The following is a 23066-nucleotide window of genomic DNA, read 5'->3' on the forward strand; positions in this document are numbered from 1 at the left end:
TTCGTGCTGTTTGTAATTACGCTGCGAGCTGGAAACTGAAGGTGGAGAAATGCGATCGTGCTAGGGAGAAAAAGAACAAACAAACAAAAAAGAACGTTGGAGTTTTGTGACTCTAGATCAACCTGAAAAGCTTTCTTTCTGTGTGTGTGTGTGGAATTTAAGAAACGGATGATTGAGGGGATGCTGTGAAAGGCAATCAGTACGGCAATAATTCCAGGCCAAGTGCTGATTCAGCAATCGTTCTAACACAATTTTTTTGTCTCACTTTGGTTGCCTTCACAAAGGCATACTCTACATTAATTGGAGTGACTGACTGACAGTGGAGCATGCGAGGTCTGTGGCACGGAAGAAAACATCGACCACCTGCTGTGCCACTGTCCACGATACACCCCTGAGAGACAAGAACTTGCTAAAGCTTTCCAAAAACTGGACAATCGGCCGCTTTCAGTGCAGGTGCTGCTGGAACACCGCCCCCATCGCCCGTCGGCCCAGAAAGCGGTGAATGCACTTTTGTGCTTCTTAAGGACGACGGACTTGTGCGACCATTTGTGACTATTAATGCAATTTCTGTAAGGCCACACAAGTCATCGAACTCACTGCAATTTCCTTCCCTCCTCTCTCTCCCTGTTATCTTTGTTTTCCCCCTTTCCCATTCCCCCGGTGTAGGGTAGCCAACCGGACGTGATTCTGGTTAACCTCCCTGCCTTCTTCTTATCTCTTTCCCTCCTCCTTTCTGCGCCGTTGCCGTCACGGGTTCAGTGTGTGCGTAGGTCTCTCGACGTGAACGTCATGGCGTCCCGCAGCGAAATGCTGGCGCTTCTCAAACACAAGTGCACGGGATATTTATCACCGACACATCGCGTAAGAGTCTGATAGGCATGCTAATCGATTTCGCCGCTTGTTTTTAAGGATGCTAAGGTCCCCAGGATTGTGCCATCCGCTTCTCGAAGCCACACGTTTATCATGGGACGTTAGTAAAGTGTAAGCTTAACAAGAAAGATATGGAGCTTTTCTTTAGTTTCTTTATCTACAGTTTGGCGTGATGGTTCTTTGCTGATACTCTCTAAATGGCATTGCCTAAGCATAGAGTCGAACGCCTTTATAGCGAAGTGCTTGAGACCTCCGGAATCATTCGTTATATAGGTGACTTCGTTGTAAAGGCCGCGCACCACACAGCTCATAATAGGAGCGGGACAGAATTATTCCTTCGTTATACATGTCATTTCGTTATACATACATTTCATTTCGCTGCAGAGGCTCTCGACCTACATCAAACAATTCAATGCCAACAGATCATTCCTGAATGTATTTTCTGACTGAAAAACTACAGCGTGCAAGATTTGGTCATCAGCTCATGTTAAGCTATTAGCTCTGTTAACCTGGCGAAACTTGACTTTATCTGACATTGGTAACCGGTATATGGCTAGAGCAACAAACCGGCATCACACCAGCATTTGCCTAATGCCGGTGTGATGGTTAATTTCTGCTCGTCACTGACTGTACTGACCTGAGGATACATCAAATAATTCAATAGCAGGAACTCATTCCTGAAAACATTCTGGGACTGAAGAGCTGGAACGTGCAGACAGTTATTACTGAAATACCGGATTATATCTTTACAATACATGTAGTTTAAGCCTGGCGATCGAAACCTGACAACATCTTATGTTATGTAACCAGTGGGGCCAAGAATAAAACACCCTCAATTGCCTAATGTCTTTTATACATACAGGTTATCGCGTTATACTGCAGACCACGTGTGGACGCCATATGTAATTACGCACGGAAATGAAGATTGCGAATTCTTGCTTTTCCCACCTCGAAACTTGGTTAGCCAGTCGGGAGTGCTAGTTGGGTGAATCGGTTTACTATAATGAGATAGGTTATGCGATTCATAGATGTTGATAAAAAAATAGGACGGGATACACGTAAACCACCACTGCGTGTTGCGTCACAGATTCGTCTTCCCACGTTTATTAATTAATTAATTACCTAATTCATTCATTCATTCGTTCATTAATTTTATTAAGCGCATGATATTTCATTTCCCATTCATCTTAGATGAGCGCATTTGTAAGAATTGTCTGAGACTATTTGCATTCGCTTCTCCGGCTGCTGCAGGAAAAAAAAGAAAAAAGAGGCAGGAGGGGGGCGGGGCTGTCGCTTTTTCCTGGGTCAGCTTTTTCCCCATTTTGTTGCAGCTCCTCTATATCTAAACGACGCATGGAAATGAAACCTTTTCGTTTGATTTGATTTGATAACGCACCTAGCGGTGGTTAGCTGGCCCGAGATCTACCTTTCGGTGCGATTCACCGCTTCGTGAGAGGCAGTGCGTACTTGACGCCAAAAAAGCGAAAAAGAAGTAGAAAAAAAAAATCGTTCTCCCGGAGGCGTGGTGTGCGGCGAAGCCCCCTTCCCGGCCGTTTGTTGTCGTCGTCAATAGTCGTCGACGGCAGCTGCTGCATGCAGCGCTAAGAACCGGCACCGAGGCTGTTTTTTTTTTTTCTCTCTGCATCGACAGGCGGCTGTTATCGCACAGCGCGATTCAAGGACGCCATTCTGGGTCAATCAGCGGTGGGAATCGAAGAGGGGAAAGCAAGCAAGAAAGGGAAAACGCAGCGCATTCTGAAGCGAGAAAATCGATTCGACATCCAGTTTCAGGCTCGGCGTTCTGCTTTCGCACAGGTTTAGCAGGGAAAGAAGAGGGAGAGGAGGAAATGGAAGAAAGGGCAGCACGCGCGCACACACACACACACACCGGCGGTGCAGTAGGGTGCCTAACTCTCGCTGCACTTGATCCCTCGCCTCTCTCCCTCCCTCGGTGTAATAGTAGCGCCGCGGTACACAACGGCGATCGCAGTACGCCGCGGCACGCCTCGGCTAATTGCCACACGACGTGAAGCACGGCCTGCTATAGATTTCCCTCTCTGTTTCAAGGCGAACGCGGCGGCGACGTTCAAATAAAGCGAGAACGCAAATGGACGCTCGCAGCGCGCCAAACGGAGAGAGAGAGGGAGAAAGAGGGAGAGATAGAGAAGTGAGCTGGGGTGAGGGAACGCGGCTAATGCGGGCGAGGAGAGAAAGTGAAACAGAGAGAGAGAGAGAGAGATGGGGTGAGGGAACGCGGCTAATGCGGGCGAGGAGAGAAAGTGAAACAGAGAGAGAGAGAGATGGGGTGAGGGAACGCGGCTAATGCGGGCGAGGAGAGAAAGTGAAACAGAGAGAGAGAGAGAGATGGGGTGAGGGAACGCGGCTAATGCGGGCGAGGAGAGAAAGTGAAACAGAGAGAGAGAGAGAGAGAGAGAGAGAGAGATGGGGTGAGGGAACGCGGCTAACGCGGGCGAGAGAAAGAAAGTGAAACTATACGATGTCTCTCTCGCACCGCCCTCCTCCCCTGCCACCGAACACCGGCCTTCGCTCGCTTCTTCTACGCGGGGAGCTGACGTGGGGTTGCGCAACGTGTAACACAGCGGTGGTCAGTCGTTAATGGGCTGAAGTTTTATGTACACCGCCCGCCTGTCGTGTGCACTGTTCCCCGGCGGGAGAAGAAAAACAAAAGATTGCCCGTTGTATCGATTCGAGACGGGGACACGTAATATGACACGCAGTAAAAGAGCGTTTCGCGGTATAGGGTTGATTACCTCGCAGCAGGAGTGCGGATAAGGCTTTCTTTTTTTTCCCCTTGTCGTTTTGTTCCCCATGCCGGTGTTCGACCCACGGTTGTCAGTTTTATTTTTCGACGAAGTCGCCAGGTCGCGGCAACAAAATTCTGTATTTAGCAAAAAAAAAAAGAAGAAGAGTCACGAAGTGCTGATAATGATTACTTGCTCGAAATTTTGTTTTTCTTATATATATTTATATTGCTCGTAGGCGTCCTCTTTATTGTCTTTAAATTGTAGTTTTACATTTCCTACTGCAATGGCGAGTAAACGGTCGAAAGGTGCGAAAAGAAAAAGAAATTTCGAAAATTGCATCGGATCTGGAGATTAGGCTTTGCCCAGGAAATCACTTTTGACACCCTAAAATGAGTCCTTAACGTGCTCTACGGTACAACTTTAGAAGTAACGACAGCTGGAGACGCATGCATCTCTTTTGGGATCACATGAGGGGCGGGACATCGAACGCCATAATCCACTGAGGGCTTTCACCAAGCAAGTTTATCGGCTATCTGCTTCGCTAAAAGGATCAATAACGAAACGTCGCTCGATGTCTAAAAGTCTAAAACTTGCTAAATTTAGCGAATTTCTCGCTAAGTTATCGACACTGGATATGCAAGGAATGATGAATTTCACACCACGTGACCGACAGTGTTGTAGCTTCAATAAAAAAAATACTTTTGAGAATTTCTTACATTTGTTCGGCTGTCTCGTCGTGCTTTCTCTATGACTCACTTCGCGTCTTTTTATCCACTAGTGCAGTATTTAAGTCTCGACCATGGCCTCAGAGATTCCTCCGAGATTTCACCGGCCAGTGCAATCTCGGATGCCACGTCTCAACCGGTACAAATTAGCGCAGTTTCTCACTTTTTACTTCTTTGCGCTCGCTTTTCGCTTGCCGATTTCGAAGAGAAGGTAGCGGCAAAGGAGAAGACACTGTATCGTGGGTTATCGATTAGAATAGAAGTCGAAAGAAGTTGAAAAAAAATAAGAAGAAAGACATGAGAGAAATACGAGGAAAAACGAACCGTGATAGATCTCTGCTTGCTCCTTTAGACTCGTCCGGCATCGCCAGCATACTAAGTAACCGTGGTGTACAACACGACGTTCGCCTGTACGAACGCGTATATTCGCCATACACGTGTTAGCTGCAAGCATATGAGCAGGTACCGCAGTTTCTGTACTATAAGCAGCCTGAGCTGTGCAGCCATATGAGTTGATTTCGCCAGAAAACAAATTTACAAGAAAAAAATAAAAATCTAAAGATCCTGATGTGCCTCAGACCCATCCATACTACACGTAACTATACTTTCAAGTGTGCGGTGAACTCGGCATTTGAGTACGTGATTTTGATTAATGAAACGCCCTCAAATATCCATCGCGGCGCTGTGGTATACCGAGGCGGTCTAGCGTAGTATACAGCCACCACTGCATACCTATTGCTTCAGAACATTTGACGCTTACCAAAACTAACAGCCAATCTCGAGCGCAGTCAGGTATCTTTATCGATTCACGTCCTCAGTAAGAAAGGAGAAAAAAATGGGCAGGTCCGACGCCTGTGTCGGAACCGTGAGACCGCGAAGCTTTCAAGGCATTTGCACGGACGTTGTTGCCTTTATGCTGATGTCTGGCATTGTTTGCTGCATAGCGCCGACGTTCTTATTTTTTTTTTTTTTGGCTTTCCGCTTCTTCGGCATCTCTGGTGGTCTCGTATCACCACCACTAGGGATTTCTGCCACAACATTGTCCGTAAACACTTTCATGCGGACACGTTGCTCGGCGTGATTAATGCGTTAACAACCACCAAGCAAACCCGGAAGAGTATTTAAGGAAAGCTTGGTTATAAAAGGGGCAGTATTTGTAGTTTCTTTATCGTATAGTGGTGCCTTCTGTTCCACTGCGACAGGTATTGTGCCAAGCAACAAAAGAGTTCAACCATATACACGTTGGAAAGGTTCAGCACGAAAAGGACACATTGAGCTAGTTTAAGCTCTTTATGAGCCAGTTTTGCGAGCTGAGCTGTCATCTGCACGCACTCGTGCTAATCCAATCGATACCTCTGTCATTCTTCCTCCCCTACTCTGCTCTTCTGCTGCACTGCTGATTTGTGTTCAGGTGTTGGCTGCGCTCCATAGACTGTTACGGTGACAGCCAACCGGCTTTCCGCGTCGCTGTCAATTTCCGGGTTTCCGCCCTCAATCCTTGGCTTTCCGGCCTCTTTCTACGTTTTTTCGCGCTATGGAAGCTATCGTGACGATTCACTTCACTTGCGACTGTCGGGGGCTGTAGCGTGAAAAGCGCGCGCAGTCAGAAAAAAAAAAGAAAAAAAGGGACGAAAACGCACATACATGCTTGCAAACGCAGGCAGGCACGCAGAGTCTGAGTGCTTCTTACGGTGGCTTTGACACTGAACTGTTTGGCCCTCGGATCCGACAGTATTTGTTTTTGTGCCCGTAACTTCCTTCCTACCTTTTCATCTCCCCAATATCGAGGACCTTGACTTCCCTAAGTGAATCTCGAGGAGGAACGCAGCACAACCTTTGCCATACTACGGTGTACAATGCAGTCCTAAGCAAGCAACGAGGTGTAAAAAGAAGTTAGTGCGGCGCAAGCACCTTTTCACTGTCCATACTATGCAGTTGCCTAAGGTTACACAGATATCCCCGGATTCATGTCTCCCTACTCCCGAAACTCCTCGCAGAATGTGTACGAATGAATGAATGAATGAATGAATGAATGAATGAATGAATGAATGAATGAATGAATGAATGAATGAATGAATGAATTGGCTGACCCTTGCCCCACTACCGCCCGAACCCTCAGTCAGCGCACATCAACAACCGCGAAGCGGTCGCCCGCTTCCAGCATCGCTACTATCGACTCCCAGTCTCCCCCCCGAGTCATTATCAAATCATCCATCGTGTGCAGGCACACAGGAACTGGCGCTCGGCTTCAAAATAGCGGGTGCAATGACCTCCGCCCGTCCAGCTCAATCGTGAGAAACAGTGCACGGGACCCTACGAGACGTGATACACGAGGCCAAAGAACATAACGGGGAGGCACTCTGAGCTACAGTCTCGTTCGGTGCGTTCTCCAGCAGCGGCGTCCAAACGCAGGCGGCTCTGACCGGCGCTCAGGGTGCATCGGCTCGCCTCCGGTGCTCATCCGATCGAGACGTGGCAGGTTAGATTTCCTCCTATAGTGCGGATTTCATCTCCATGTACACCCGCTTTACGAAGTCTCCGTTCGCATTGTAATGATGCAAGTTTCCCAGTGGGGAAAAATCACAGGTATAATATCAACTTAGTTCGAAGAGCCGTCGCTTTAGTTTTAGCCATCGCCTGGCAACGGGCCGGAGCTGGGATACTTCGCTCACGCTTAACGCTCGCCGGCTACGCTGGATCTCCGGCGGCTTTCGAAGTATGACTTGATAATGCGGAAGCTTGGGCGAGTTGGTGATTCAATATCGACATGTTTGCACAGCGCAAAAGAGGAGGACTGAAGGAGGCGCCTGTGTTGTGTTCTTCCTTCAGTCCTCGTCTTTTACGCTGTGCAAGACATGTCGTCTTTCGAAGCGTGCATGCTTTTGTTGTTACAAAGCGTGAGATGGGGTGCAAGATGCGGCGCGCGGCGTATATGCTTGAGCTCCGGGTATACCTCCTGCGCTCCGCGCTGAGGGTTTGCCTCGCCAGACTTTATACAGCCGGACTTTCCTGTGGAAGCTGTGCTTTGCGTTAAACAAATTGCTGGTGCGCCCGTTCGCTTGGAAGGCTGAGGTCGGCATGCTAAGAGCCGCGACACGTAAAATTTATTGGCCCTGTTTTCCTATAGAGCCGCTTTACAGAGTACGTGTTGTCCTGTGTCGTTGGTCGTTAAAGAAACGAAAAAATAACAGACACGAAAGGAACTCGCGTGTCGCCGTTGCTTACAGACGTGACCGTCGCCCGAGGGACCTTCGGAGAAAAAAAAAAAACCTGTGATTTGGCGGGCGGTGCTCGCTTGTCAGTAGACGTATCTCGCCCTCCCTCTTTTTTGTTTCTTTCCTTCTTTTCTTGATTTTGTTGTCCAAGGTTACGCGCAAGCTGGACGCGTACGCACGTATTCACTTTCTTCGGGCACGGACTGGGGCCTGCTAATCTCGTGCCGGCTATTTGCTCTGAATACCAGAGCGGAACCAAGGACCTCTACGGAAAAGGTTGAATAATCTTTCGTTTTCGCTGGAAACAGCGCAAATATGACCCGCGGGGCTCACGGTGCTTGTGCACTCGTTCTTCAAATAATAGAATTTTCTAGAGCGCGTAAAAATTATTCGCTTTCTTTCTTTATTACGTTCCATAAGCGTGCAAAGGCCACCTGCGTTAATTTGCAAGCTAAGCATATAACAATAAATTTTCTTCGTCGCCTTGGTTATGTTCACGCAGAGTACTCGAGGTGAAAAAGCTATTACGCTTGTTGTCTTTCTAGAGACACGTGAAATTAGTAAGCCCGTACTTTCTCTTCTCATTCAAATCGGCTTGGTTACTGCGATCAGGGTTCATCTTACGTTCCCTGAGGCGTCTCATGCTACAGTGTTTGTGCTAAAGCTATGGCGTTTGCTTTTCTCATGTCTTCGTGATTTCTCACTCCTGCCTTTTCTTTTTTTTTAATACCGCGAACTCCCACGGACTCTCTCTGGTCATTTTGTTGTTTTAAGCAATGTGCCGTTCATTTCGTGGAATGAAACGTAATCACTTTATAGGGTGACTTACAAACTCGCTTCCCACTCTGCTTGCAGGAAGGCCATCAAGTGCGGATATCCGGCGAGCGCTCGGCGGCTGACGAGTTGCTTCCGGAGAGGATCTCGGAGTCTCATGTCTGCCCACTTGGCACAAGGTATGTACTTGGGCACTGCTTCTGCTTCTCCCGTCCTGACAATGAAACTTACTCCTAGAAAAGAGCTATAGTGGGCGACAACCTAAGCATTATAAGGTTATATGTAAACGCTGTCCACCTCAAACACAATTGCGTGCGCCAGCCAATTAAATCCGCTTGTTTACCTGACGTCAAACACATCCATGTGTTTAAAGCAACCATTTTCAGCGTACAGATCGGTTGAAGAAAAAAAGAAATAGCGCAAAAGAGACGAGGAAGAAAAGAAGACAGGAACAACAGAGGAGCGCTAACTGCTTCCAACTAAATTTTTATTTGAAAATCGTGACGTAGCGGACTCTCACTATATCGCATCGGAACGGCAATCTCTTTGTCGGCAAATGCCTCTCAGACGGGCAGCTAATTAATACACGTACCCTCGAATATAGCCGCTCGGAAGATTTCCAGTATCCCCATATTTTGTACTCTATGTCTCCATTTCTAGCCTATTTCTAGATCGGTCTTTGTGTCGCCGATTTCAGGATGAAACCTGACTCTCTAGGGCAAATTCTATGAGGGATTGTGATCTCAAGACTCAGCTAAAGGCAGCTTAGTAGCTTGAAACGAGTAGCTTCTATTTTACAATTAGCCTAGCATTTGCATTAGCAAAGCAAAGTCGTTAAGCTGAGAGCGGACCGCAGCTAACTCGGCTGTTGTTTGTTATTCTTAGGTTTTCACCGACTATAGTTCTTTGAACTGCCCCATGGAAAACGCCGCGTCCTAATACCCGCTTGTAAGGACGGTCGCCTTATCGCTGCGTGGAAAACGAGAAAAGGATTTAATGAAGGATTGAAAGGGCGGAGAATGAAAGGGCGTGTCCCTAGCGTGCTGCTCCACACTGGGGTAAATGGGAAGGCAATAAGACAGGAAAGTAAAGAGGATGCGGAGAGAGAGAGAGAGAGAGAGAGAGAGAAAGAGAGAGAGAGAGAGGGGAAACGCAGAGAGGTTAACCAGAGGGGAAGATCCGGTTTGCTACCCTACGTTGGGGAAAGAGGGGAGGGGGAGGTAAAGTGATCGAATAATACAACGAGATGAAGGCCTGCTATCGGACGCGGTATATGATCAGAGTTTCTGACCAACAGCGCAAGGTGACGCAACCTATGCGCACACACACATACAAAAAAAACACACTACTTGTATACGCACAGTACATGTGTACATGCAACTACAAAAAGGCGTCTGTAGACACAAACTATACAAGTATCGTATAGTTTTAAAAAGCACAGCTCATAGTAATCAGCCAATGACAATGCATCGGCAGATCAACGGTGCTTATACAGACCAGCTTCGCGCAAAAAAAAAAGCCTAAGACAGCTTTTGCTATGCATGTAGCCCATTCCCGGCATCTTCCCAGGCACCCAGGAGAGCTCCTTCAGAAAGAGACCGAGTGTCTGAAGACACAATAGCCTTGAGTGGGCTCTGTAACACGGCAGCTGTGTAGTCCAGCAGTTGACAGTTTTTAACGAAGCTAACAAGCACATGAGTAGAACAGTCCGCAATGTAACCATTTACGGTATAATTCGAAGCTCAACTGAGAACATGAATGGAGAGAAGCTCACGTATGAACTGGCACAGTGTCGGCGCTTTGCGAATGGGCAACAGGAAAAGCGAAGCGAGATGGTAACAAGGTATTGATGCTGTCACGTGATGCGCGTTACTTGAACATGACGAAGGAAAAAGTCGACTAAGTCCTAGCGCAGGAAGCTCGCAAGAAAGAAGCTAGGGGGAGCGACGATTTGGCGATTTCTAGCGCACTCGAAAGATTACGAAAGGCGCTTAATAATATACATTACCGAGACTAGAAGATCAATGGGACAGTAAAAAATATTAAAAATATAAAACAAGAAAAAAAAAACCGCCGCGACATCCCATTTGGCGAAGCACTGAGTGGCTCTCAGCGAAAGTTCTCGGTCCAAAGCGGGCAGTTACGTCTGTTAACTAACCTGCAGCTGCATAGTAATGTAATAATAATAATATTTGGAGTTTTACGTGCCAAAACCACTTTCTGATTATGAGGCACGCCGTAGTGGAGGACTCCGGAAATTTTGACCACCTGGGGTTCTTTAACGTGCACCTAAATCTAAGCACACGGGTGTTTTCGCATTTCGCCCCCATCGACCATAGAGCATAGTAATGTCGGCGCGGACAAATGCAATGAAAAGACAAAAAAAAAGTAATAGAGAAGGAAAACTATTTCTTCGAGCTTAACCCACTCTACTCGGTGACCTACAGACCTAAATGAAAGCGCATTCCGCCACCTCCGTCCTTGAACTTCCGTAACGACCGTCCGAAGGAAGGCAAACAGCCATAACGAGAGAGAAAGGAACGCGCCTCGCGAAACGTTAAACTATCAGCCAGAGTCCTTTTCGTGACGCAAGAGCAACAGTAAGAAAAAGAAAAGAAATTGCGCTGTAAGGGAACGTTCGGTTCGATCGGAGGGGGAGAGCAAGGCGAGAAGAGCAGGAGGAGGAGAATGAGGAGGAGGAGGAGGAGGAGGAGGAGAGAGTAACGTCTTCGACGTCGCGTACACATCTGGCAGACGAATTAGCGCGAAGCGGCCGGGTCGCTCCTGAAGTACGCAAGCGGATGTAGTACGTCTGGTCATCCTACGCAATGGGGTCGCGCGCGCGGTCGGGTCAAGCGTCTTCGACCCCGACCGGAGAGCGGCAGCTCGCGTACACGCTAAGCCTAATGAGCGGTTGTATAGTATAGCGCATTAGCGCGTAGTATACCCGCCGCCGTTTCGAACGAGGAAGGGGGGAGGAAGAAGGTGTTTCCCAAACCCTGACGTCGAAGACGTGCCGAAGGGCTGCCAGAGGGCGCCTGGCACGAGTCCGCGGTCAGCGCGGCGGAGGCGTCAATATCGGCGACCGTCACCTTCACCGCCGAACCGACCGTCACTATACCGGATTGTCTTGAGCACGCGCGCGTGCGGTTGCCCACTTAAAACGCAGGCACGCCGAGGATCCGGCGGCCGAAGGAGACGCAGCTGCACAAGTCCGCCGGTGCATCGACGGGGGCGACAACGAGCACTTCTTTGCCTGCGCGTGAGGTGCGCGCGCCGGGCAGGCCTTGACCGTCGGTTCCTCAGCGCCCTTGACTCGCCGAGGGCGCGTATTCGACGCCCCAGCGGTAGCAGCAGCAGCAGCAGCATCAACAGCCGAGACCGCCGCCAGACCATCCTGGCATTGACGGGACCCGCCCGGGATCTTGCGGACGCCTATTCACCGCCCGTCTACGCGAATTCCTCCGACATGTCGTCTGTTCCAGGGTGAGTGGCTCGGTTCTTCCGAGACGCGCTGCTTCTCGCTTCTGTTTTGTAACCCGTGGGCGTGCTTCGCTGCCTTCATTTCACTGACCCGCCGTGGTTGCTCAGTGGCTATGGTGTTGGGCTGCTGAGCACGAGGTCGCGGGATCGAATCCCGGCCACGGCGGCCGCATTTCGATGGAGGCGAAATGCGAAAACACCTGTGTGCTTAGATTTAGGTGCACGTTAAAGAACCCCAGGTGGTCAAAATTTCCGGAGTCCTCCACTACGGCGTGCCTCATAATCAGAAAGTGGTTTTGGCACGTAAAACCCCAAATATTATTATTATCATTTCACTTTTGCGCAACGTTCTGCGCAACATTGCATGCGTAGCGTCCAGACTAATTAATACGGGGATCGATGATAGCGGGGAAGAAGTATGGTTTATAAAAAAAGAGATCGAATTTGAAGGTGATCGAAGTTTGGGAACCCGTTGCCGTTAGTCATCGCGTCGTCACGTTGTGGGTCTCTCACTAAATCGGCTACATGATCATGCCCAGCGTAGCGCTACCGTGCAATCAAATTCTCCTCGGGTTCACGTCGTCTTCATTCCGGTACATATGCAGTTTGCTCGGCAGGGCTCAGCAGTTGCGCGGTTTCCCGGCGAGTGAGACACACGGCGCGTATACGCCCATCGGGTTCACGCTTTCTCCAATCGACGCGATGTGATGAAGCTCAGTAACTATAGTCTGGCGTGCGTCGCAGTATTTCCTGGCCTCCCCGCGGCATTGCGTTCCGTATTTAGCCTTCTTTGCTCCAGAGCGAAAGAAAAAAAAGTTCAGTAACCGTTATGCGCGGTCCTAATTTGCACTACATAATTGTCCTTTGCGCACGACTACATGTAGCGTTGTTTATACGGTGTTATCTTCATACTACGCTGTACACATGTCCGCTAGCGTGAGCAAAAGGTCACTTATGCGAGAAAAAAAAAATTGACAGTCCATAGCAGAGCTAAAGAAACCACGACGAGCGACGCTTGTGATCTCTTTCTGATATTTCGGTCCATTGCTGGCGCTAAAGTAAGACATGAATCAAAACCACCCACACTTCCAGACTTTCACATTCCTTGCGAGCCTTCTTCTTTTTCTTTTTCACGCGACAATGCGTACTGTCATAGGATCGCCAATATGTAGCTTGTAGCGCGCGCGCTTTAAATTGATTTGGCGAATTCCATCGGTGACGGGCCGTCGAGGCAGCAGTTGCGACTTTCATCCGTTGAGGGCTTTGATTTCTTTTGTTACTGTAGCTTGTGCGCGCAAACTCTGTTCTCTCCAGCGAACATGCATTCGCGAAACGAGGCAAATAAGTCCCTACGTTCAGGAGGCTCTGGGCACCGGAAATGGATAGCTGTTGCTTAATGCTTCAGGCCCCAGAAAGGCATTTACTGCGTCAACTCGACGCTCCTATGTTTTATGGTCCCCTGCAGGGCCTCGCACCCACGACGCAGTCATTAAACACAATTTTATGCCGCACACTACAGTTGCGGTATTATAAGAACTGCGTGGCACCAGGAAAGCGCGAACGGCCGCATCCCCGGGTTCAAAAGGTCATTGCCGGTTATTCGCGGTTGCACGTTCATCGCTGCCGGAGGCGCCCTCCGTGGGCACGCGTGCATCCGTGACTGCGACAAAGCTTCAAACAACCGTCTGTGTATACTTACTTGCTAAAGGGCATCCATTGGACTCTTGAGCTTTCGGCGCAGCGCTGCCAATGCGAAAAGTACTCTGGTCAACCTGACAACGCGGGAGACAAAACCGCCATTTGTTGACGCATTCGCGCGCCCTTCAAATTTCAGCTCACAGTCGGGGAACCGAACGGGCTGAATTCGAGTGCGGAGCAACGTTAGCTTGATTAGTAAGATCTTGATGAGGGCTAGTTGGTTCATACTTAGAACTGAGGTGAAACAGCGCGAAAAAGACGAGGACACAAGGAAACAAATGCCACATACAAGCGCTGTTTGTGGTGCTTGTATGTGGTACAGCGCTTGTATGTGGTATTTGTTTCCTTGTGTCCTCGTCTTTTTCGCGCTGTTTCACCTCAGTTCTAAGTTAGCTTGATCCTCGCGCCAGTGTTATACCCACATCTTAGTGCCACCTTTGACGCCGCTTTACCTTAGTTTTCGGTGGCCTTCTTTATGAGCCCACATCCGCCTTGACACCTTCCGTGAAATGGCAGCCGAGTGAAGAACTAGTTCGAACAGTTTCGTCGCGGATTGCACAGCGTCTCGAGTACGCTAGCGTCAGCGCGCGACAATGCGTCCCTCGTCGAAATGAACGCCGAAGAGCTTCGTGAGCGCCATTGCTCAGACCTAGTCGGGGTAATGCAACGATACTCTTCCAATCCTTCCCCTTCTTTCGCGAGGGTTGCAATGTGGGCTTGTCGGTAATGCGTCTTACACGAGTGGTCCGAGCGAAAGGGGCAGCCCAGACCTGACGGTCCAATTTTCTTCGTCGGCACGCATGCGGGGACACGGCCTTGCAACAGGTTTCACTGGATAACATGCCGTGCTGTACGCGCTGGCCTGCTCAATTCACACGCCACGTTGCACGCGTAACGCAAGGTGTCTCCGCGATGTATTCTCCGGGTGCTCAGCGTGTGTACTGCGGCGCGCGTCCATGTTGCAACCCGACCGCAGAGCCGGCCACGTCGTTGCCTCAGGCCGAGATACGCACGACGAATTCAATTACGCGGCAGCCGGCCGGCCTGAGTACCCTGCGCAGATGCAATATGAGCTTGGCGAGCGCCCTTCCTACCGCACGACCTTGGTGCGGAAACTGTGGACTACGCCATTAATGATAGGTGGCTTCGCGTCGTGACCTTTTGGCACCCGTGACGGTGAGGACGGGCAGAGCTACGGCATTCCGCTGCTAAGCGCAAGTTCGAGGGTACGAGTATACCACCCGCAGCGGCCGCATTCATGTGAGAGAGATGAGTGCAAAAGAAAGAAAGAAAGGACCCCCCCCCCCCTCCGTATAGCTGGACTATTCAGGTACCCGCTGAGGAAGCCCTCGTCGTCAAAACTGATCCGCGTCCTTCCACTGTGCAACATCAATCTCGCTTCCCTCGCAAACTCGCTCCCTGAAGTTGGTATAGTACATTGATCTTTAAATCTAAACTCTCCAGTGGGCCATGCGCAGGACGACGAAAGCAAATGCAAATGTCTTCGTATGAGCATTTGTCGCTTTGTCTGATCGAGCTGGAGCAACTGACATTTCAAGAGGCCAGAGCATTGATACTTAAAACATAGTCAATGGTTACCATGATCTGTCAGTCAACTGCTAACACACGGTGGAACGCGGAGTGTGGTGCAATTAACTGTTTTTTTGTCTGCTGTACGATTCCGTGGCGCGGATAGGAGCCTATATTTAGGAGTTCTCGGTAAGTCTCCTTACGAACATTTCAAATGTCGCACGAAGCGAGACAATGTACATCAGAGACGCCGTAGTGGAGGGCTCAAGGATAGAAGGGACACGTAAGAAATAGAAATACATCATCTGTCTTAATACATCACCCTTCTGCGTCACAAGTGATCTAGCGCTATAATCAGAGTAGGCATGGTAAGTCAGAAAAGACGCAAAAAATAAAAAAAAAGAAATTGAAGGACGGGTGGTGACGTCGGCCTCATGATCCCGCACCAGCTCGCAGTGACGTCACGGATTTTGACGGCGTTGGCTCTAACTTAGTAAATTTTACATCGGTAAAGATTAGCTGAACGGTATCCTAATATATAACCAAAAGACCTAACTTAGTAAGTCTCGAGAACGTCCACACAGCCACAGCAGTCCGAATAGGAAAACATTCTTTGAAGTCTCTGACGTAGCACTGACGCGCCGGAGCTGGGATTTCAGTTCGAAATTAAATGGAGAGGAGGGTTGGGAACTTATACTTTCCTTGTATCTCTTATTAGTCTGAACACCACCGGGCAACTAAAAAACGAAAATAAAGTTTTTTAAAGCACACTTTTTTGTAAGTCTAAACTACCACTATACCGTTGTTGTGCCATTACCACAAGCCCGGATCCCGAATCTGCAAGATGCAGAATCTATCCCGCGAGCGCCATAATTCTCCCTTCACAAGTCAAGATGCTGCGCCTTCGTGCGGGAGAAGCCTCGGCGGAGCAGCGTGTTTTGACGTGTCCGCGTGTGCCCGACGGCCCGGCGCCGCACCTCCCTTGCCTGGAGGTCACCGCGCGCGCGAACTTTGAACCGGGTGGCCAGCGCGGTCGCTGGTTGGACCCCTCGGACGACCGTCGTGTGCTGACTTTGTATTGGGCCGTTTCAGTGACAATGGTGCTCGGGGATTATAAAAGCAGCACCGCGCTGCCTGAGAAACAGGATCTGCCGACCCCACCGGGAGAGAGTGTCGTCCCGACTGGGGTGAGATGTGTAACGCGTTTTCGCCGGACGTCGTCGTGCGAGAACAGTCGCGTTTGTTGTGAGCACTCGGCCCCAGTGCCGACCCGTTCATGTCCTGTATGATAACCTGTATATAATGTATAAAGTCCCTTTTGTTATTCTCATCGACGCCAGGCTCGGAGTCATCGCTACCAACGCTCTGTCACGAAACGGGTGACGAGCGCTACGGGACCACAAAGCCGTAATCGTGGTGCAGCGGTACAAGTTCGTAACACTGGTGGCACCGGTTTGGATACCGTAACACTGGATGGCAGCTACGGGATTGACCGGCATCAGCTACCTCGGCGCGGTGAGTGCCTGAAGTTTACCTCAAACACCAGACTTTCTCTGACACAGGTTATAGTAGCTCAGGGATTGACTTGGTGTTGCATTGTGTTTAACCTTGTGTGTTTCAAGCCTAGTAAGAGTGTTTTGAAAACCAGGGGATGCTGAGAGGGTAAACAGGGCAGTGTGTGAAATACTTGCATATGTCTTACTAGTAGTGTTATAGTAGCGTACGGCAGGTATATTCAAAAAGGGTAAACAGCAGGAGGACAGTGTGAACGATGGAGAAGTACAAGGTGAAGGAACTTCTCGAAATTTGTGAGGAGTTGGGCATTGAGTTGGGCTCAACCAAAAGAAAGAATGCGATCCTTGAGGTCATGAGGACTGGGGACGTAACGGCTGAGGAAGCCGCTGAGGCCTTGGCGGGTATCAATGAACGTCGGGAAAGGGAGGAGAAGGAACGTTGCGAGCAGGAAAGGAGAGAACAGCAACGTCGCGAGGAGGAAAAGGAGGAAAGGAGAGAACAGCAACGTCGCGAGGAGGAAAAGCAACGTCGCGAGGAGGAAAAGGAGGAAAGGAGAGAACAGCAACGTCGCGAGGAGGAAAAGGAACTTCGCGAGGAGGAAAAGGAGGAAAGGAGAGAGAGGCAGCGACGTGAGCACGAGCTTAAAATGAAAGAGTTGGAGATCCGAAATAACTCGCCGGCGCCTAGTCTCACTTCTAATGTTCCAAGAATACGCGATCAACTTCCACCCTTTGTCGTCGGAGAGGATATGGCCAAATACCTCGTGAAATTTGAGCACGTGTGTGAACGGAATAGCATTGAGCGATCCCTTTGGGCACAGAATCTGTTAGCGTTGCTTCCTGGGGAGGCATCAGACGTAATAACTTGCTTATCGAAAGAGGCGTTTGAGAGCTACAGTGATGTGAAGGAAGCGCTACTGCGGAAGTACAAATTGTCGCCCGAAGCTTTCCGGCAGAGGTTCCGGTATGCAAAAAAGGGTAAGGAGTCGAATGTTGACTTCGCGTTTCGTCTAAAAGCCGACCTGGTGGAATGGCTGAAGGGCGAAGAGGTTTACGACGACCGCGACAAAATTGTCGAATGCATCGCGTTGGAGCAGTTCTACCGTTGCATTGATGAGGATGTCCGGCTCTGGCTGCAAGATAGGCTAAAGGAGGTTAAGCTAAACAAGGCAGCAGAGTTAGCGGAAGAGTATTACACCCGCCGCAGCTTGCACAGCAAGGCAGTGCGTGTAGAAAAAGCAGATAGAAGAGATGTGTTTTACGGGAAGCCCGACGAACGGAAGGAAATCACGCGTCGCGAGTTTCAGGACGACGAGTCCCTTCCCAAAGAAACTGTAAGGGATGGACAGAATGCATCTCAGAATGATGACGATGGTCCGAAACAGCGAAACGAAATGACGCGTTCTTTTGAAAAACGGAGACCGTTAACCTGCTACAATTGCAAAAAGCAAGGGCACATCGCTGCAAGCTGCCCAGAGAGAATTGCTTTTGCAACGATACGGGAAACTCACAAGAACATACGTCTATTGGAGCCCTATGTGCAGGAAATTAAGGTAAACGGCAAGAAGTGCCGAGCACTGCGGGACTCTGCAGCAACTATGGACGTTGTTCACCCGTCTTTCGTCTCCTCGAGTGATTTTACGGGAGAGTGCGTTAGGATACGGCAAGTGGCCGAGAAGGAGAGTGTCTGTTTACCGATCGCAACGGTTAGCATTGAAGGAGAATTTGGGAAACTTAACACCGAAGCCGCTGTGTCAGCCGCCCTCCCGGAGCAATTTTCCTACCTTTTCTCAAATAGCTCGGAGCAGCTGCTGAGGGATCAGGGCAAATCATTCTTTGCCGACGTGGCGTACATGGCCCCCACGCGATCCAAAGCGCGCCCGCTATCGAGGGAACTTGACTTAGCGTCGGGAAGCGAAAGGCGGTGCGGCACACGGACCGATCACGGTAACTTGAGTGGCGAGCAGTCACGGGAGAGGCAGAGCTCGGAGGCTGGCCTAGACGAGCGGGTCCTGGAAGTGAGTGGGAGTGACGCGTGCAGTGCTAGCCGCGATATAGACTCGACGCCGCAATTAGGCGACGCGGGCTCCGCACTCGCTCCGGTTTCCGCCAGCCGGCAGGAGCAGGCTGCAGTTGAAAGAAAAAGTCTGATTCGCGAGCAACAGGAAGATTGTTCATTAGCCGATCTGAGGAAGAGCGTCAAACGGGGAGTGGAAAAAAAGGGGGTTTCATTTGGCAAGGAACCTGGCTTATTGTACCGCCGCTACACGGATAAGCAGGGTCGCAAATATAAGCAGCTTCAGATTCCGCGAAAATATCGCCGGGAAAAATGAATGACCTCATTTGCTTCCTCAGAAGTATGTTTTCGGTCCAAAGCGATTTCAAGGGGACCATTCTATTTGTCATTATTATTGCTGATTATTAATTGTTTCTATTTTGTTGTGTTGATGATTTGAAAACTGATTGTTTGAGCCTTGTGTGCTAGATCGTACACCTGCCTCTTGTTGCAGCGGGAGAAAAAAGGGGAAAACAATTTAGTTAGGTTGATTTGAATTATGGCCTTGTCTGGTGTTTGACGGGAGACAGAGGGCACTTGTTCGTGTTGGGTGTTGCCTTTTGCCGGTCGGTTTTGCAAGCTGCAGAACGACCAAGCGGGACCAGTGGCGAGAAGCAAGGTCTTAGGAACGACCCGAGCGGAGCTGGTCAAGGTGCCTTGGCGACGACGTGGTGAGCAGAGCTCCTGTCCTGGCGAGTCGGACCTGGGCACGTGATGTTACCTGGCGTCCCGACACTGGACGTGAACTTGGACGAGCCTGACGAACGTGCGCGCCTGGCATCCGAGCCACGTGGAGGCAGCTCGTCTTCCCGGCGCCTTATCTGAGGGCGGGGATGCTGTTGTGCCATTACCACAAGCCCGGATCCCGAATCTGCAAGATGCAGAATCTATCCCGCGAGCGCCATAATTCTCCCTTCACAAGTCAAGATGCTGCGCCTTCGTGCGGGAGAAGCCTCGGCGGAGCAGCGTGTTTTGACGTGTCCGCGTGTGCCCGACGGCCCGGCGCCGCACCTCCCTTGCCTGGAGGTCACCGCGCGCGCGAACTTTGAACCGGGTGGCCAGCGCGGTCGCTGGTTGGACCCCTCGGACGACCGTCGTGTGCTGACTTTGTATTGGGCCGTTTCAGTGACAATGGTGCTCGGGGATTATAAAAGCAGCACCGCGCTGCCTGAGAAACAGGATCTGCCGACCCCACCGGGAGAGAGTGTCGTCCCGACTGGGGTGAGATGTGTAACGCGTTTTCGCCGGACGTCGTCGTGCGAGAACAGTCGCGTTTGTTGTGAGCACTCGGCCCCAGTGCCGACCCGTTCATGTCCTGTATGATAACCTGTATATAATGTATAAAGTCCCTTTTGTTATTCTCATCGACGCCAGGCTCGGAGTCATCGCTACCAACGCTCTGTCACGAAACGGGTGACGAGCGCTACGGGACCACAAAGCCGTAATCGTGGTGCAGCGGTACAAGTTCGTAACACTGGTGGCACCGGTTTGGATACCGTAACACCGTGCTCGAAACTAATGCACCGTTTCTCTTCATTGTCCCATTATAACATTGACAGCACATGGTGTGCTTCTTACCTTGCACAAGAACGCTCGCGGTGCGCGAGCGGTTTCGCATTTCTGACTTCATCGGAATGCTGCCGCCGCCGCCACTGGGAATCGAACCCGCCATCTTGCGCTCCGCAGCACAGCGCCATCGGCCGCTAATTAGCCGCCAACCACGACGGGTCAGAAGACGCAGAAAGCGGCGGCATAGACGCGGGGCCGCCTTTCCTTTCTCCTGTGCCACGGAGGCGGAAAGCGAATCTCGCTCGCTCCAAGGTCGCCGCGGTCCCTGACAGAATTCTTCTTTGACGGCTGCACGCGCCAATCTAATTGTTTGCTCCTCGAGCAGAGGAAAAAAAACTGCTTGCACGCGCCAGCGTGTGGCCCCATAACTTGTAGTTTCCGTCTGGACGGTTGGCCTACACGTCGCACTAAAGAAAACTCGGCCGTACACTTCCAAAGAACGAGCACTGAATGACCATCAGACGGTAGAGGACGACCGAGAAGGCGCACAATACCCGTATACGGTATGCGCGCGCTCGGAGTTTGCAGAGGAGACGAAGCAGGGTTTCTCTCGCGTACACTGAATCAACAAGAAAAGAAAGAAAGAAAAAGGAAAGTGCGCCACAATGACGCTAAACGAAGCGCGTTAAAGTAAAACGCTTGGTGAGCATCCGGGAAGTCGATGTTGGTACCTGGACGCAGAGGATAATGACGTCACTCTCCCGAGTCCGGCACCCATGTGAGTCAATGCCACGGACCGACCTTGTATAATAGTGATCGAGCGCCGGATTCCGATAGAGCTTCTATAGGATTCAAAGCGTTCGGAGAAAGGAATTCTTAAACGTATAGCCTGCGGCGTTCATACGGCGAGGTCTTGCGTAAATATTTGAGGGAGCCAAGGCGAATAGCTCAGTGAACAACTACGCCGTCTTGCGCGTTCGCATCTTGCCGGCGGGAGCTAGTTTACCGCCTTATCTTCACTCGCACGCGGTTAATTTAACGTACAGGATATGTCACCCGCTATAGTAAGATCGCGAAGTAACAGAAATAGTTACGCGTTTGCAACTTCCCGCGCCTTCTTCAAGTTCACAGGGCACGCTGCATGTCAAGTCAAGTCAAGTCAAGTTTATTTACAACATGTACAAAGTACAATGTTGAAGGGCACACCTTGTCTGTACCAGGCCTACCTAGAACCATGATATGACGGAGCCCTTCAATCATATAAGTTGCGAACTTTAGCGTAGGTTCCGTGTTCTAGAACCGTGTCATAGTTATTGGCTAGAATTGACTGCGGAAGACGTGTTAATGATGGCAACCTCACTTGTGTGGTAAAAATCAAGGTAAAAATCGAGTTCGAGGACCCCAGTGGTGCTCGAGTCCCCGCAACAACAGTCAGCGATTAGAGCGCGCTGCCAGCGCCGATCGATTGCAGCCTGTTACGTCATGTGTTCAAGCTCTGCTGACGAATGAACATCACGGTCATTTTGTTTTCACATCGGCGACCGGCAGCACATATTCAGTCGAAAATTGGAGCTCGCGAGCCTATAAATATATATCATATTTAGTGGACGATAAGGGAGCGGAATTATACCCCAAAATACGGAGCTGTAATATACAAGTTGTCTATAAGCAGTCTAAATCTGTTCGTGTAAAAGAGTCTACGGTAGATCTACGACACAACTCAACAACATTACGAGTCCATTCATTCTGGCTGAAGCACCCACTGCTCGTCGAATCATATGCCATCGCAACCAGCGTTAAATTATCGAATGGGGAATGACCCCAACGCGTAATGTTAGAGTACGGCCTGAGATGCCGCTGTGCCAATAAACATCAAACTCATGTACACACGCAAACTTCTAGGGTAGCCTGTCAGCGATACCGGTGCGCCGGTTAACTCACATCGTTACGTTGAGCGGCCAGCGCGAGGACACAAACGATACGCTAGTCGTATGCGTCCCATTTTCTTCCTGCATGCGTCGCGGTACTCGGCTACAGTCTGCTAAGACGCAGCTGTTCGACACCGCGCACCTTCCCACGCAGGCAACGCAGTCTGCCCTGGTGCAGCGCTTATCTCTTTTCGATATTCACTGCTTGCCACGGGCCGACGCCCATGCGAATACAAGAGAGTCATATAGGCTCCCCCGCGTGGTTACAGCATCACCGTTTGAGCAGCCCTACATGTGGACCTGCCCGCCTACGCCCCCCCCTCCCGAGTCTGGCATTCTTGCTCACTGCTTGACCACAAACAGTTTGCCTGTCCTCTGTGCGCCGGACGAAGGCGGTGGACAACCGGTGGTTTTCGCGACGTGCTTCGATAATCGGCCATTGTCCGAAGTGGTTGTGTCCGGAGCAGTGCAAGCGCATGTGGAACGAAGTGACAAAATCTCCCGAGCTATTGCATACGTACTGCTGACAGACGATGGCTTCATGTGGGGTTTACGGGTTATCGAGCGTAGGAATTCAGCCTACTGGTTTGTTCGACCCGTGAATAAGTCCATTGTTGGTTTAACGTATTTCCTGTCCTCTGAAGTGTGTCCAGCATGACGCAATAGATGCAGAAGACTATACTATGCGGTTGCTCTAGAATTAATTTTATCTCTGTAAATGACCCCGTGATGCAGTGCATTGTTCATGCAAAGCATTTTTTTTTTTTGCGAATCGCGGCCCGTATCACATGGCTCGCATTCGCAAAACGCTCTTACGTTAATGCTGTTCGTAAGAGCAAATGCCAGGCAATCCTGACGCTGGCGATATTATTAGCGGGCAGAGATCACTTGCGAACCATAAGGCCTTGCGAATTCTGCCCGGCCCCATGGCTCGCATTCACCAGAAGTTATTACGCTAGGATTCCTCGCAAGAGAAGATTCTAACCAATCATAACGGTG

The 23066-nt window shown here is 50.2% G+C and overlaps 1 protein-coding gene across 1 annotated transcript in view; it reads left to right on the top strand.

Annotated features, from left to right (window-relative positions):
- Positions 1-23066, top strand: part of LOC135907789 (peroxidase-like) — a 134227-nt gene that overhangs the window by 86949 nt on the left and 24212 nt on the right. Inside the window, exons 2-3 of the mRNA XM_065439523.2 lie at positions 8431-8528; positions 11519-11835. Of these exons, the coding sequence (XP_065295595.1) occupies positions 11819-11835 (17 nt within the window). The 5' untranslated portion in view covers positions 8431-8528; positions 11519-11818. The remainder of the gene's footprint in view (positions 1-8430; positions 8529-11518; positions 11836-23066) is intronic.

Source organism: Dermacentor albipictus, chromosome 6 (assembly GCF_038994185.2).
Source record: "Dermacentor albipictus isolate Rhodes 1998 colony chromosome 6, USDA_Dalb.pri_finalv2, whole genome shotgun sequence".
Taxonomy (NCBI): Eukaryota; Metazoa; Arthropoda; class Arachnida; order Ixodida; family Ixodidae; genus Dermacentor; species Dermacentor albipictus.